Below are 16385 nucleotides of genomic sequence, written 5' to 3'. Positions count from 1 at the left end.
TGTAAAAAGTGAAGACACAAACTGACGTACAGATGAATGAAACTACGCTCGAGTCGGATAAAGTGCTTTATTCTGCAGTCAGCCAACTATTGTACAAATAAAGGGTACACAAATAAACTTTTGCTTTATTTTGTACTTGTACAAATAAAGTCTCCTGATACCCCGCTTCCATGTTGAGCAACCGGTTATGTGGATATTTCTTTTTCCGTACCAGTTCATTTGGGGTCCTCTTCGCGGTCCGCGTTTAAGCAATGCCGATTTCTTTTAGAATTAGAGACAGATTTCAATAATTAAAGTTTTAAGTGTCGGGAGTAAATTTCAGGATAAAACAATATATGTACATTGTTGGAAAATATAAATTTATTTGAACTCGCTGCGAAACAGGAGAAAAGCTCGGCAAGTCTCGCTTTCCGTCCTGTTTCTAAAGCTCATACAAATAAATTTTACATTTTCCGACAATGTACACATATTGTATAAATGCATCAACTGTCACGCCTGTATAAGAGTACCAACTTGTTCTACCTCAAAATTTGTAATGCACTAGCAGTGGCATCACCCAATACTCCTACGTGAATTCGATGCAAAATAATTATGTGGCATTTTAATCATTCATTTCTATCAATGGTGCTCGAAGTAATGAATTTGAAAAGTTCAATAAATCAAAAACAGATTTTCAAAACCAGTTGCCATTTCATTCTTTGTGAATAAACTACCAGTCATTCAAATGTTTATTACGTACCTCGGTTGTCGTTTACATAGGATAAAAACTATCTTGTTGAGTACATATTGATTACATTGTAAAACATATCATTATTTTAAATAATTGAGGTGCATATATATTGGCCCGTATCAATATACTACAGATAACAATCTTGAAAATTTGGAAGGCAGAGGTATAAAGGTTGATATGGCATTGTTATTAAAGGCTCAAAAATCTATTCAAAAGCTTTAAAAAGAATTTGAAATCGCATCCATCTGTTTGTAGATCTACTAGATAGGTAATTATTGTTTTTAATTATAAAATTGTTTGTAAATTGTATTGATTAATTGTCAAACGTTTGTTTTGTAATTAAGGAACTAAGTTTACTTGATGCATTTCCAAAGCAACATATATTCTTAGCAAAAAATGAAGGTATAGTTTCTTATCATATATATAACAATTGTCCCAATCGTAAATTGTTGCATATTTCTGTATTTGTTTGTATATAATATGTATCTACTTACTTTTTTATGTGGCTTTCTCGTTACATTTTAATTCATTTTCTAAACAATAAGCTAAAACAAAAACTCATTAAATCATGTTGCAATGAAAAAATAAGGACTATATCGTTAATCATGTTTTGGAAATATGATGAAGAACACACGAATGGCATTAACTACTTAAATATTGAGCATCCAGGCCAAAAGGAAATATCTCCCACTTTATCTTAAATATGCCGAAGATTTTTTTCTTTGTACAAAGTAGTATAAGCAACATTTCTTACTTTTGTGGACTTTTTCATTGAAAAAACGATACTAAAGTTTTATCTAAAATAGAAAAAAAGTCTTGGGTACTTATGCTGGTAAAAAAAAAAGAATAAATTAGTAAATTAAGTTTTATTTCCTATATTTACCTGTTAAATTAATGCGCGCAAATGTAACCAAAATCTGCGCGCAAATGTTATGATATGATGCACGCAAACGTAATGCACCGCTCTAATGTGGAACCCATTCCCACATACAGGTTCACATTAAGGGAAGATAAGATAGTGAATTACTCACGTTTTGCCTGCTTACCTCTAAGAATGACAGTTATATTCATTTCAGATTTTTCTTATTATCAAACTCGTCTGAGATTTTGATGAGTGAAAAATAAAAAAATAAAATAACAGCAAATTACCTCTTAACTAAGTTCCCAGGAACAAATACATGTTTTCGATGTTATATTGAAACAAAACTGACTGCAACGGCAATGTATAGAAGCTCATAATATTTGATCAAATGCACACATAACTTGAATAATTGTTAAATTTTAAGTATGTCAAAATGTCCGGAATGTGTTAACGACTTTCTAATTTTGACAAAAACAAGGAAAATAAATTCATGGGAAGTATGTCCTACCTCTTTGAAGAGCAACTGGTACATATTAGTTTCTCTCTCATTTTCAATAATTAATTTTTGGACGGTTTTAAATTCCTCCCCAGAAATGCCCCTCCCCCTTTTTCACCCATTTTAGATTTTTAAAAATGATGGGATTATCCCGTTGACAAGAATTGATATGCGATATTTCTACATGCCTCCTTGTAGAAAAAAAATTCTCCAACCATTATCAGGTTTTTCTCTTATCGTTGGACCTAAACGCATACTTGGTGAGTAGAATTCTGAACCCAGATTTGACAAGGATAGAAAAGATGAAGGAACTATCTTGGTGACAACAAATTGACGAAAGACTCCGAAATTTAGCTGTGTTGTATATTTTAGCACACTTATTGACAATAGACACCGACAGACATAGCTGTGCAGCACACGTCAGATTGAAGAACAGGAATAATGCAATGTTTGTCTTCAATAGTTGCATGCTTCGTATTATATATTAAAGATGTGTGTACATTAAGCCCACAGCCATGTTCCACAAGCGAAAGAAGGTAGTGGGTAGTTAAGTATTAAACACTACATTATGACATTGAATAAGTAGTTTATGGATTCATGCCAAATTCTACCTCATAAATCGCTTTGATTATTTAAAAACAATCAAAATTACAGTACTATAGTAAACACAACAACATTTGGTTTGTCCAGGATGAGGAGCATCAACGGAGTCATCAAATACAATATTATAAATAGTTTTGATCCAACTTACATGCGTATTTAGACAGTGACGAAAATCGTTGAACGGCGAGAGCAAACTGTTACAAGACTAACAATAAATCATAAACGAAATATCGTTGTCGAAGGTGATATTGAGGAGATCAGCTGACGAGCATTTGACCCTACAGACTATCCTGGGGTTTTTTTTCAGGGCGGAGACAACACATCGGTCTGAGCACCAGTAGAACAATCTTTGTCTATAAAGCTACTCAATATCTGTAAAATGAATTGTTTTTAGACTTTTATGCAGGAAACTTATCAACACATAAGAAAACAACAATATTTGCTTGTTCATGCGTCTGATCGGCTTTTGTGGATTCACATTATTCAGGAACGCTCAATGCTAAATATAAGAAAGCAAATGATTTAGAAGAACGGAAACAGTTAAAAAGCTATATATATATAGTAGCCAAATCCAACTTAGGTCAACTTTTCCTTAGGGAGTTTAAACCTTTCTCTATAATTTCTAAATTTATGAACTGACAATTTAGAAAAAGTTTATAAATCAGACTTTATGATTAGTCGTCGATTACAACATACAATGACTTCGAAAATATTTCGATTTAAATAGAAACTGAAACCTTGATTTTATGAGTCAATATATCCACCCACTTAAAATGAAATATTGTGCGCTATACTTGTTTTATGTCATAAAATGTATACTATTGCCATGCATTAATTAAGAACAATCACTGTACAGTTCTAAGTAACACAGTGACTATAAATAATTATATGAGAATTATTGTGCTATGTAAAGTCCTTCTGTAATTGAACTTCTATCTCCTGCATAGAATATAATAAAAGATTTGTAAAAAAGAACTGGTTCCCACACAATAAAATATGTTCGATTTATCAAATGAAAATGCATACAAACTAACTTGATTAAAATAGAATAATTAACCCATCGGCATTTCTGCGGGCAACAGTTTGAAAAATGTTAGCTTACAGCATACATGTATAAATAAGTTTATAGTTAAAATATACTAGTATGTCGTGTATAATCCATTCACAGTTGAATTTAAGACCTCATGCACAACAGATTCGCTTTTAAGTGTGATACTAATTTCTTACATAAACATTCTGATCTTTTCCTGATGTCATGAAAGATAAAATCTATTGATTTAAATTTTAGGACGCTTCTTGTGATATTAAATAAAAGTATTATTTAAATATTCAAAATTAAATTCGGTACGTAAACTATGATTACAATGTATCCTTCAATCATACTATTGAACTATACAAATACAAGTGAACAAATGAGCCAATCCGATATTTGAATAGTGTGCAATATCATCTCCTGGTGACATCTATCTTCTCTTTTTAACAAAAGGTTATATATATAAACTATATCTATATTTTTATTTTGAAACAGTCTTTTTTGTGTGTTGCATGTTTGTTTTTCGTTCATTATTTTGTACATAAACTATAGGCCGTTAGTTTTCTCGTTTGAATTGTTTTACAATTCAATTCAATTCAATATTTTATTTAAGTCTCATCTCTCAATAATATATAATACAACATTACATTAAATGTAAAAATATATAAATATAAAAAGAGAGCCATTCTGTACAGAATTACAAGAGACTATAACATTAAAAATTATATAAAGAATGCATCTATTATAAAACATATTGACATTAACATTATTTACAGTATAAAACATTTCTACGACTATTTAAAATAAGATTACAGGCTTTAGCACAGCTACGAATCATATTATTATCTGTAAATAAAAACGCTAATTTCTGTTTATCAGACTCGATCTTTTAAAATTAATTTTTCAAATCTCCCCGTTTCTATTCTTAGTGGTGCCACACCACATCGAAATTTGGCAAAAGAACTCCTTTGCGAAAATGGCATTGGAATTTTACAATAAGTTTCCGTTTCAAAACTGTTCTTAAATAGATTATATGTACGAAGTTTGTTACCACCTTTACCAGATAAAGCTTTCTCTGATTGTAAATTGCCTTGCCACTGTTCGACATATTTACTAAACATTTTAGACATAACAGTATTGACAACTGAGGTACTATCAACATAATCTGTAATGATACACAAATGTTCTGCATTATACTCAGAAAACGTTTTCCTTACATAAAAATTCCAATTTTTTATACACTTATGTTTTTTACTCATAATGTCTGCCCATATGAAAATATTTCTGTTTAAACGATCAGAACTCATATTGTTCAAACGGCACCATAGTCGAATTAAGCATTTCCATTGTTTTTGAAAGATAGGTATCCACCCCATATCCCCTGCAACTGCAGCATTTGGAGTATATTTACCCACTACATTTGTCATTTTGGTGCCTTTTTTAGCTGAAGTTTTTTTAGATGAAAGCATTTGACTTCTATGCTCTATTTTTAGCCATGGCGGCCATGTTTGTTAATGGATCGAAAGTTCGGATACAAATTATAAACCAGGGACCCTAAGGAACATTAAGTTTAAGTTTAGAAGTATGAGGCTTTCAGAGGAGAAGAGTTTTAAATGTTATCAAACATGATTTACAAATTGTGCAAAATTTTCTTTTAAGGGCAATAACGCCGTAAGGGGTCAATTGACATATTTGGTTATTAACTTTTTTTATAGATCTTACTTTAGTGATTTTTAGCCATGGCAGCCATGTTTATTGATGGATCAAAACTTCGGATACAAATTATAAACAAGATTACCCCATGGGACATTCAGTTAAAGTTTGAAGGTATTTGGCCCAGTAGTTTCACAGAAGATTCTTGAAAGAGTTTAGGACAACAGACGACGGACGCCAAGTGATGGCATGAACTAACATGGGCCCTTCGGACCTAGATGAAATAAAAACTTAGAATCATATTCAAAACAGTGTGGCTGTGGCTATTGATTGAGGACCTAAATTATCCCATTGACTGGGACAGATTGTGTGAATGTTTGTCTGTAACGACCACTGCTCACTATGTACTTTTTAATGACACTTAAACTGTGGGGTCACCAAAGGTTCTCAACACACAAATAAAGCTATTCGAAAAAATAATCAGGAATAAAACGATGTTTTGATTTACATCAATAATATAAATCAAAATATAAAGGTTATTCCTGATTAATTTTTAGAATTATTTTATTATTAAAGACGTTAAGAACCTTTGATGACCCCACGGTTTAAATTCTATATAATAAGTAAGTAGTGAGCAGTGGTTTATACAGACATACGTTCACCTAATCTGTCCCAGTCAATGGGATAATTTAAGTCGTCAATCAATGTCCACAGCCACACTGTATTGAATATGATTCTATTAATAAGAGTTTGAAAGCAGGATAAAAATGAGGTTCTGTAGAGTGCAAATGTACCGAAAACACTCAAAACATTTTAAAGCTTCAACAAGCTTCAACATTTGGAAAAATTCATATCATAAACCTAAATTGGCCTTGCATGTTGAAAACCAATGTGCAACGCATCGCTATTTCAAAAACAATTACAACCTGTTAAAAACTATATTACACCAATCTAAATTAAATGCAATTCAATATTGTATTGATTCCATTAAAAACTATAATAATAGGGTTTTTGACAAACAATCAAATGTTGATTTAATGTGACTATAAGATATGATGTTTTGTGAATTCAAGAAGACCTTGTTTATATGTTTATATAAATCATTCTCTCGTTATGCTTTACAAAATTGCAATTTAAGAAGGAAACAGTTTTCAGCTTCCAATAATATATTGCAAAATCATTACGGAGTTTTTGCTCTATATGGATACCAACATAATAAGTACCAAATTTACTGCTTCAAATGCTCATTTCGACAATAAATGTTTTTTCAGTGATCCCTCGCGCGAGCCCAAAATATTTGAAAATCTAAAACATAATACAAACGCTGAAGAGATTATCTACCCAAAAAAGACCTTACGTTTGGTGCAATTCTTAACAAAGAATCAGCTATGTACGAGGCAGATTTATTCACTCATTTATTCAATGATTTCCAGAACTTTATGATAGCAAATTTTAATCGAACAATACACGTATTTTCATATCATCACCGAAGTGTTGGTTGCTCTTATACCCCCGGGAACTAGCAGTTAAATAGTAGAGGTTGTAGTACCAGAAACTGTACAAAAATTTACTGGACTTGCGAATCTAATGACATTACCGAAGTATTTGCTAATGGGTTGTTGGTATCCTCGGGTTTAAAACATGACCAGTCGGAATCGATATACTTATAAAAAAAAACTTGTATAGCATACGTGTTTGACTCTTACAAGTTATTGAAATACTACTTCACTATAGTATAACAACGTAATGTAATAAAAGTCAGACGCCACAATTATTGAGTGGCTTTTATTGTCGTATTCAACTGATTTCTATATTTGTAACATATAACCAAACAACCATATCAAAAACATTTCGTCTAGCAATCCAACTACTCTTGACATCTAAAGAGTATAAGTAATTCAAAATCATTAACGTACAACATGGTAAATCTTGAACTGATCTAAATAAAACCAGTATTTTGATAAATGTTTTAACTAATGCTCTTCTTATGCTGCAAGAAACTATGTTAATTTGACTCAAACTTATTTCCACTGCTTTTAATTTCTGGAATTATACCTTTTCGATATTTCGACTTGTTAGAGACGACATCAAAAGATCGATGTAGGATAAAAATCTTAAATCAAATAGTTTGGGGGAGGGGTCATCATTGCTGCAAGTTTTGTTAATCTAAAATCGATTTTACATATATCCCTATTGGTCAATCAATTTTTCCCAAATTAAGTTAAGACGGGGGGGGGGGGGGGGGGGGGGGGGGCAGTGAAAAAACTTTGTGAATTAAGTTTTTTATCCTTCATTGAACTTTTGATGTCGTCCCTTATACATGATGGCGCCATTTGGTGATGAGGTGTCGCTTATAAACATGTTTCCATTTGGATTATTCCATTCCTATGTTGCAACATTACAACAGCATATGGAATATTTCAAACACAGCTGAAACGATTTTGAGCTTCCTTGATTGCGGGTGCTTTTTACAAGGAAACTTTTGAACCAGTGGTTCTTATTAACAACATCATGATTTTGGTTGATCGTTGTTGACCATTATCAATCTCAGTGTCATAATTATGTTCTACATTTTGTGGCCACGTTTTTCTCTTTTCCTTGATTGTGTTATCTCTTTTTCAATCTTAGAATATTAATTTTTAAAACAATTGAAATTAATGTTTACGAAAAGTAGTGTACTTTATAGCTGAAATATATGTACTGATTTCATCAAGTTTTGATATTTAAGTACTCACGAATAACGCGGATGTGATTGGCCAGAAATATGGGTGGAGGTAATTCAAAGAAAAATGAACCAGATGAGGAAGAGGATAGTTCTGATTTCATTGATATAGAACAAGAGAATGGTAGCGACGAGGTAATTCATATGATCATTATCTTAAGATATGATCTTTTTACGTAACCATAATCATACACGTATTTTTTTCTTGCTAAAAGGCTGTGCAATAATCATAAAATAATTATCGATTCAGCAATCCAACGATTGTACAAAAATAATTAATACGTCAAACGGTGTGTTTCTTCTACAATTATACTCGTCTGTAACGCTCGAATCAAAACTCTTGGAAAGCAAAATCAATGTGAAGATGAACAGCATTGAAAGCACAAACATTCCATAAGATTGAGCCAAATGGTTAAGATCATCTGTTTGTAGAAAGGCTTTACAGTGATTTAAATGATTTGAATGATTTGAATGATTTGAATGTATTATGATCAGTAATTTACAGAAAATGACCGGATCAATCATTCATGTATTTCATGCCAGCAAACACGGGCTACTTGTAACAATTCATCAAAGAAATATAAGATTCATGGGCGCGTAAGATTCATGGGAAATAAGATTCATGGGCGCGTAGCTCCCTAGACACCAACACACAATTGCGTGCATATCGATTCGGCATGCAAAAAATAAATGGACAAACACAACCAACTATGAATTGAATCTTTAAAGTAAACACTTATATGATGTCACTTTTTTAATTAATGAAATATCATTAAATAATTAACGGCGTTTGATTTCAAAATGAAAGTTTCCGGTTATTGGTCATGCGTTGGAATGATTGTGAGATGATGGAGATGACAACGCCGGACAGTAACTTGCATCTATTACAAGATTTGTTATTCCTCTTGTAGTTTCTGCGCACATTTTACAGAGTACGGTGTATCAGTTGAAATACCTGCAATGTATCGAATTTGATCTGTTGGGGGCTATATAAGAAGGTAGAACTGTTATTGAGATGTTACGAGGGAAACAAAGCGATGATTCTGATTGGAATTAGATGTACTAATCGTCATTAGATTTATTCGAACCCTTCTAAAATGTTGAAAATATGCCGAGGCGATGTGGTCGACAGACTTCAAGAGCAAATCAACCTGTAAATACGCCATAACAGTAATGGAAAGTATCTTAATATTTTGCAATCAAAGACCACATGATAAAAAACATCGTTCGGCGTTATTATTTCTATTTAATGCCAGTTGCATGTGATAAAGTACTACAATATTATTTGTGACAGTGTGTAAAACCATTGATGAATGATAAGGCTGGTTTCATTTTATTTTTAATGTGTTACATTTTAGTTAGAAATAAAGGCAGAAGAAGAGAACTACCCAGCAGCTCCTTCTGAAGTTCCTGTTCAAAATGGATTTCATCCTAAAAGAGCGCAGGTACCGATTAATACCCGAAAGACGTCACATGCGCCATCGCTTACCAGCAGAACTTCTAGAAGTAAACAGTCAATCAAAACACACAGAAAAGAACCAAAAGTCAATTATGCTAGTGCCATTGATCAGGCTATGCAGGTAAACTTTGTTATGTATATCTTTCCTCTTTGTGTAAATGAGCTTATGATTACATGTGATTGAAGTTGAATAAAAGGTTTTTCAACTGATTTTTATAGTTCGTTCTTATGCTGTACTGTTACACCACTGTCCCATGTTAGGGGGAGGTTGGGATCCCGTTAACATGGTTAACCCCGCCACAATCTCTATGTACATTGTATGTGCCTGTTCTAAGTCAGGAGACTGTCGCCTGTTTATGTGTTCCATATTTGTTTTTCGTTCATTTCTATACCCCAATTTTGGGCATTATGTTTTCTGGTCTGTGCGTCCGTTCGTCCGTCTGTCCCGCTCAAAGTGTTATGCCACATTAGAGATTTTACCCAATTTTCACGGTCCACTGAACACAGAAAGTGATAGTACGGGTGGGACATCTGTGTACTATGGGACACATTCTTGTTTGTACATAAATTAGGCCGTTAGTTTTCTCGTTTGAATTGTTTTACATTGTCATTTCGTGGCCTTTTATAGATGACTATGTGATATGGGCTTTGCTCATTGAAGGTTGTACTGTGACCTATGGTTGTTAATATCTGTGTCATTTTGGTCTCTTATGGAGAGTTGTCTCATTGGTAATCATACCACATCGTCTTTTTTATAATCTTTAAAATTGATCAGGAATTTCCATCTGCATCAAAACATTCGTATTTCACGTTTTTTGTCTTCTTTCATCTGTTTTTTCCCCAGACTAAGTTAATTTGGAACATACGATACTTTTGTATTAATAAAATTAACGGTACTAATTTTCTTGCACCAGATGCGCATTTCGACAATACATGTCTCTTCAGTGATGCTCGTGGCCAAAATATTTGAAATCCAAAGCTTATATAAAAGATGAAGAGCTAACTTATTTGACTGTACATAATGTTACATATGTTATATGTTTATAAAGCCTTATTGCTACACCGGACTAAGCGTGTGGTACCATAGTTCTGAACGAAATTGAAAAGAAACATTTCGAATAAAATGTGATTCCAGTAGACTCAGCTGAATACATACTGATGACAGGTTATGAACTAAAATTATTTTTAGTTGAAGTTTGGAAGCAATGAATTCTTCATTGAAATTTTTTTTTTTTAGTTTTTTTTTTAAAGTTTCAAACCCTTAAAAAACATTCTCTTACAAGGTAAATATTGCCCAAGCTTTGAATGATAGTACACCATCGGTTACCAAATGGCATGTCAAAGAATACAACCGGGTGATAATGATATTTAAGTTATTTTTTAATTTAAGCTTTAAAATTCTCAAAAAAGGGTTTAATGGTTTTTACATTTTTATGGACCACGGGCAACATATCGATTTATGAGTTTGACCGTCCCTCTGGTATCTTTCGTCCCTCTTTTACATTCTTATGCTTAAAAGCAACAACAACAAAAATATAGAAATTATAAAATGAATCAGTTAGTGTTTATGACAACTTATTAATTATCAATCAAGTGGACAAGTGATGCTTAGTGTCACTGTGTGTATATTTTGTATGTTTTGTATGAATTGTTCTTTCAAACATCACTATGCTCTACAATATGTCTGTCTCCAATATATATCTGGTTTTCCTTTTAGAACATGAGTCATAAAGCAGAGACATACGAGTCTTTGATGAAGGATCTGGTAGATGGACTTGAAACGGAGAAAGAAAAAGTCTATGCAATTACATTGTGGCTAAGTCAGCAAGATATAGAGACTGGGAAATTTCAAAAATTTAAACCAGACACACCACGTGGTTACATGCATTTGATTCAAAACAGACGTGGAACTTTCCCATCATTCTTTGCTCAGTTGTGCAGAAAAGCAGGAATGCCATGTGTCATTGTATCTGGCTATTCTAAAAGTGCTTCGTATGACGTCGGAGAGATGGATGATACGGTTCTAAAACAAAATACGAATGCTTGGAATGTGGTATATGCAGACAAAGCTTGGCACATCGTTCATCCTTTCTGGGTGTGTCGAGGTCTAGTTGGTCATAGACTGGGTGGATATGTTAAAATTGAAAAAGGTGGACAGGCTATGATGCAAAAGGAAACAGCAAGTGAAGGTCAATTAACAAAATGTTTTAATAAATATTACATTTTCACCGACCCAAATGAATTTGTTTACAGAAATATCCCTGTAGATGAACAAGCAAAGTGGCAACTCCTTCGTAAACCGCTGACTTTTGATGAATACAAACATAAACCTTATGTGAGACCTGAATTCTTTAAGCAGAAATTAAAACTTATAAGTGATGAGGATTGTTTATTGGTCGCTAAAAATGGAATATGTAATGTTGCTTTCCAAATTCCGCCAAAAGATTTAGGATTCGTTAATTTCACATATGAATTAGACATGAAAATTGAAGAAGACGTACAAGATGTTGGATTAGGTTCACAAACAATACTTAGAGAAGGTGATGAAAACGGAGAAACGCAAATAAATGACAATGTAGGGGGTCAAAATATCCGTGTAAATGTTAATCAAAGGAATGATGAGGACGAAAATAACAATATAAAGGCAAATATTGCTCGATATGTTGTTATGATGAGGGAAGGTCAAAAACAGGAAAATGTGTCATTTGAAATAAGACTACCCAAACAAGGTACCTATAAAATAACCATCTTTGCAGGGAGGGAGGATGAATGGGGTGAAGATCCACCTTTAGTTTCCTCTTTTCGTATACTTTGTGATAATCTTTCGGCTGATGTTACTCCTGAGATGGCGCCACTGGACCCCGGAATAGTTGGTTGGGGTCCAGGGCCTAAATCTTTCAAATCGGGACTACTAATGCCCTCGCATGTACGAGGGAAAATTGAGGTAAATGTGAAAGAGGAAATATTAATACAATTTCAGGTTGTAACCAAGCGCCAAATAACTGTGAAAATGGTTCACAATACACTTAAAAGTGAAGAATTAAAACAGTTTTATTCCTATGAGGAAACTTACTCCGAACATTCGGAGAGGAGGGAGTTAACAGTAAAAGCACATGTTCCTGATAAAGATGAATATGCCGTTCGTATTGGAACGTTCGAAAACACTGACCCAGTGCATCCTGATTATGTTTGTAACTATCTTCTTTCATCAAAGAAAGCTAAACGAGAGGTAATGTTTCATTTATTTTTTTATTTTTTAGAGAACACTTCGTTAATCAAGAAAAGACAGGAAAAACGCGACAACTAACAGTCTTCCAAAAATGATATATTTTTTAAATCAGCTCGACGTCTTTCATAGAATGTTTTAAATGTAAGCTAGATGTGTTGCTTCCTTCCGTTCTTATCTCAATGAAAACGGTACAATATTTCAAACTTATCATAGAACCAACAAAAAATAATCTTCAATGAAATCAGTTGGCATTTCCGTCACAATACTTAATTAGTTGCAAATATGTTTTGCTATAAATAATCATATTCAAATCTAATGTTTAAACAATTAAAGGTCATGAGGGATAGACAACGTGCTTCCCAACACGAAAGGCAGCAATTGATAAATTAATAACTCTAGCAACTTTATTACTTAAACCATTTCACAAAAATGAAATAGGTGTGTGTACCTGTTTATCGTTTTTAATTAGTATTGTTTTTATAAGTAAACCTTTTGAATACTCGCATTTATAAGACATGACAATATTGTGAATTGCTACATCATTTTAAAAATCGAGTTGTTTATTCCAATTTCATTACAGGGACCTCTTGTTAAAGAATATCGAAATAAAATAAAAAATGCACTGATCAGCAATGACTTAGAAGAGATAGACAATCTACTAGGTCGTGCTGAAAAGTTCAAGTTATCAGCCAACGAAGCGGAAGATGAGGAGGTTGAGGAGAATGGTCATAATTATGTTAGAAGTCAACAGAAAAAGAAACAGGATGAAGATGTTAGACGTCTACAGAAAAGGAAGGAATTTCTGGAAATGAAGCAAAGTATGCATTTTCAAAGACAACTTTGTTTATATAGTCTTCGATAACGACATCATTGGGTTATTGGCTATAGAAATCCCTTAACCCGTTTTAGAAAAGTAAGAAGGTACCAAGGGGACAATCAATGACCTAAATTCGAAGATAGACAGACAAAAAAATGACAGAAAATAGACGGTGCTTATAAACACCTTACAGAGCAAAAATAAAAAGTCGGAATTTTCAGCTTTTCTAGCATCTCAGACTAAAAAAGGTTAAAATTCTTATAATTTAACATTTCATTTTTTCGTTTAGGGACACATGTAGTAATCGGTTTAAAAGAATTTCAAAAAGACAAGTACTAGTAATACTTTAATTATCCGCATTGGTATCATATATTTTGACCAAAGAAAATCCAAATTGTGTGATTTCCTTATTCTATCGTGCTATCTGTTGCCAATCTCATATATTCAACTTTTCGCATATTATCATTCTATCCATGAAAATAAAAGATTTGATTTTTCTTAATTAACGTTTTTTTTAACTTCCACCAGGAACGCTCATATATAAACATTTTGGACGGAGAGTTATCTCATTGGCACTCTTACCACATCTGCTTATGTATTTAATATGTTATTATTCATTATTTTCAGTGTTTCGTCATACATTAATGCGACAAAATATAGATGCATGTGAGAGGGCTATAATTAAAGCTGAAAATTCGCAATTTGCCCAAGTGTTCAAAAGTGAAACCTCTCAAGTTATAAAGTTGATGGACAAGTTACAATCACACGACAGATGGCCACATGACATTCCAGAGAAAAACAGATTCACCCTAACGGAGGTTAGCCATATGAATGCTCCACCAGAAAAGGCCCAAGATGTAATGAAAGCTATTTGTTTGTTAGTTTTCAATTTTAACGACGAGTACATGGTAAGATTGAATTAGTAACTCACTTTTTAAAATAACAGACAATAGTGCTGACTTCACAGACACAAAAAATACTTGGCTTAAAAAAGATATATAATAAAATAGAAACAGAAAGTCATGAATAGAACCTATTTTTTAGTCGTTTAATGTGTAAATTCGTCATCATGTTTTACAGAATTTTGTTTTTAGTAAGTTATTGCTGTTTTCCTCATTTTGATTAGTTTTGCAGTAACAAACATCGCTTATTTTTATCAGACTGCTCACGCGATTTTCTCTTTCTGATACAGAAAATAGGGAGATGTGATAAATATTCACTAGGAACCAGAGTATTTACACATTTACAGGTCTTCGTAGTACCTTCAACAACGAGCAAAACCTTTCCAGTATAGTAAGCTGTAAAAGTTCGACATGGCAAAATCAGTAAAAAAAATTAACAGCTATATATGCAAGCTTAAATAATAGAGGAAAACAAACATTTACAGAATCTTTGCTGGGGACTGGCACTTAAAACATGAATAATCTCAACATTCCCCGAACTTAGAACAAACTTTCAAAATCCATTAAATTTGGTTTAACACACAAGGTCGGCACGGGTATGATTATCCAATATATACAATATATCTACCGTGTTTTCTGTTCGAAATAAACCAGCTGATATACTTACTTTAGTTTGAACTCTTGGCATTTTAGGATTGGACAGACACACAAGCAGCACTGAAAAATAAGCAGAAGATTTTAAACAGGATGCATGAAATGCAAATAGATGAATCAAAACTGCCGAGTAAAAATACATTGGTAAAAGTTAAACGATTAATGCAGAGTATATCAGAAGATACTGTTAGGAAAATTGATAATTCTCTAACGCCATTTTATCTTTGGGTATGTACAAAAGTAAATTAAGCCTCAACTACACAAGTTACACTACAGTTAGATTAAGATTTTTTTAGATACTAAGGTTTAAGATATCAGTTGCTTGATGCAACACTAAACTCATTACAAATACGCACTTCTCATATTAAAGTTTCGGAGATTGCAAGACTGAAAAAACATATCTGAAATTTAATAAAAATGTAATAAAAAGCAGTAAACCAAATTATATGAGCCGAGACTGAGAAGTCACAATTGTCAATCAAAACTTCATGTCCAATCACATATGTAATAAATTAATACACAAACAAAAAAACACAACAGAAAATGGGCTTATTAATGAGTAAAAAATAAAAGCACATAACATAACCCTAATAGTTGCACTTCCTGCAGCATACGTATGAAATAACAATTACGATTAATAAATGCATATATATAGCTACGTAAAAGTGCGTGACGCTAATTGTGAAATTTTTAAATTAGTTTTGATAAAAATAAATCTAACATGATTTGTTTTATTGTAGATAAAGAATATATTGGAAAAGTTTGACGATATCGAATCAAGAAAAATGGGCCCATCCGAGAAGTCCAATTCTGTGCCGCCACTACAACTTAAGCAATAGTTAAAATATCGACATTCATTTGGACTCTTTTTTATGCCGTATACATCATACAGAATATTTCTTTTTAAATAAAATGTAGTTAATTTCATCTGATGTTTAATAGGTTTTAGAAATAGATTTGTGAACAAGTGATTAAAAATAATCTTTTTTATGGTTATTTAGGTTATGGTACGCAAGTTTTGAAAATTCCACATAAATATATATTGAATACACATATTAAGATATTCCAATCGTCATCGTGCACATTAGTTGTTCTATAAATGAATGATTATGGTTGTGGAAAACATATTGATATTGCATTACACCTTCTTGTTGTCTGTATTTCTTTTGCCTTTACACTAGTTATTTGAAAATTGCCGTGATACGAGACGAAGAGGTTAACTGCA

At 32.6% G+C, this 16385-nt stretch overlaps 1 protein-coding gene across 2 annotated transcripts; it reads left to right on the top strand.

The window, feature by feature from the left end:
- The first annotated feature begins 882 nt into the window (after positions 1–882).
- LOC139520384 (lim and transglutaminase domain protein ltd-1-like) lies at positions 883–16087 on the top strand. 2 transcript variants are annotated; one of them, XM_071312980.1, is made up of 8 exons: positions 883–998; positions 8106–8234; positions 9458–9679; positions 11276–12787; positions 13368–13605; positions 14232–14512; positions 15200–15388; positions 15901–16087. In XM_071312980.1, exons 2-8 carry the CDS (start codon positions 8142–8144, stop codon positions 15997–15999), a joined length of 2634 nt encoding a protein of 877 aa, XP_071169081.1. In that variant the 5' UTR covers positions 883–998; positions 8106–8141; the 3' UTR covers positions 16000–16087. The 2 variants fall into 2 exon arrangements, with proteins under 2 accessions (XP_071169081.1, XP_071169080.1); XM_071312979.1 differs by lacking the exon at positions 883–998 and adding an exon at positions 1008–1132.
- The last annotated feature ends 298 nt before the right edge of the window (positions 16088–16385 follow it).

Source organism: Mytilus edulis, chromosome 4 (assembly GCF_963676685.1).
Source record: "Mytilus edulis chromosome 4, xbMytEdul2.2, whole genome shotgun sequence".
Lineage (NCBI taxonomy): Eukaryota > Metazoa > Mollusca > Bivalvia > Mytilida > Mytilidae > Mytilus > Mytilus edulis.
The sequence above is the reverse complement of the archived record's forward strand: the minus strand, read 5'-3'. Positions and strand labels throughout refer to the sequence as shown.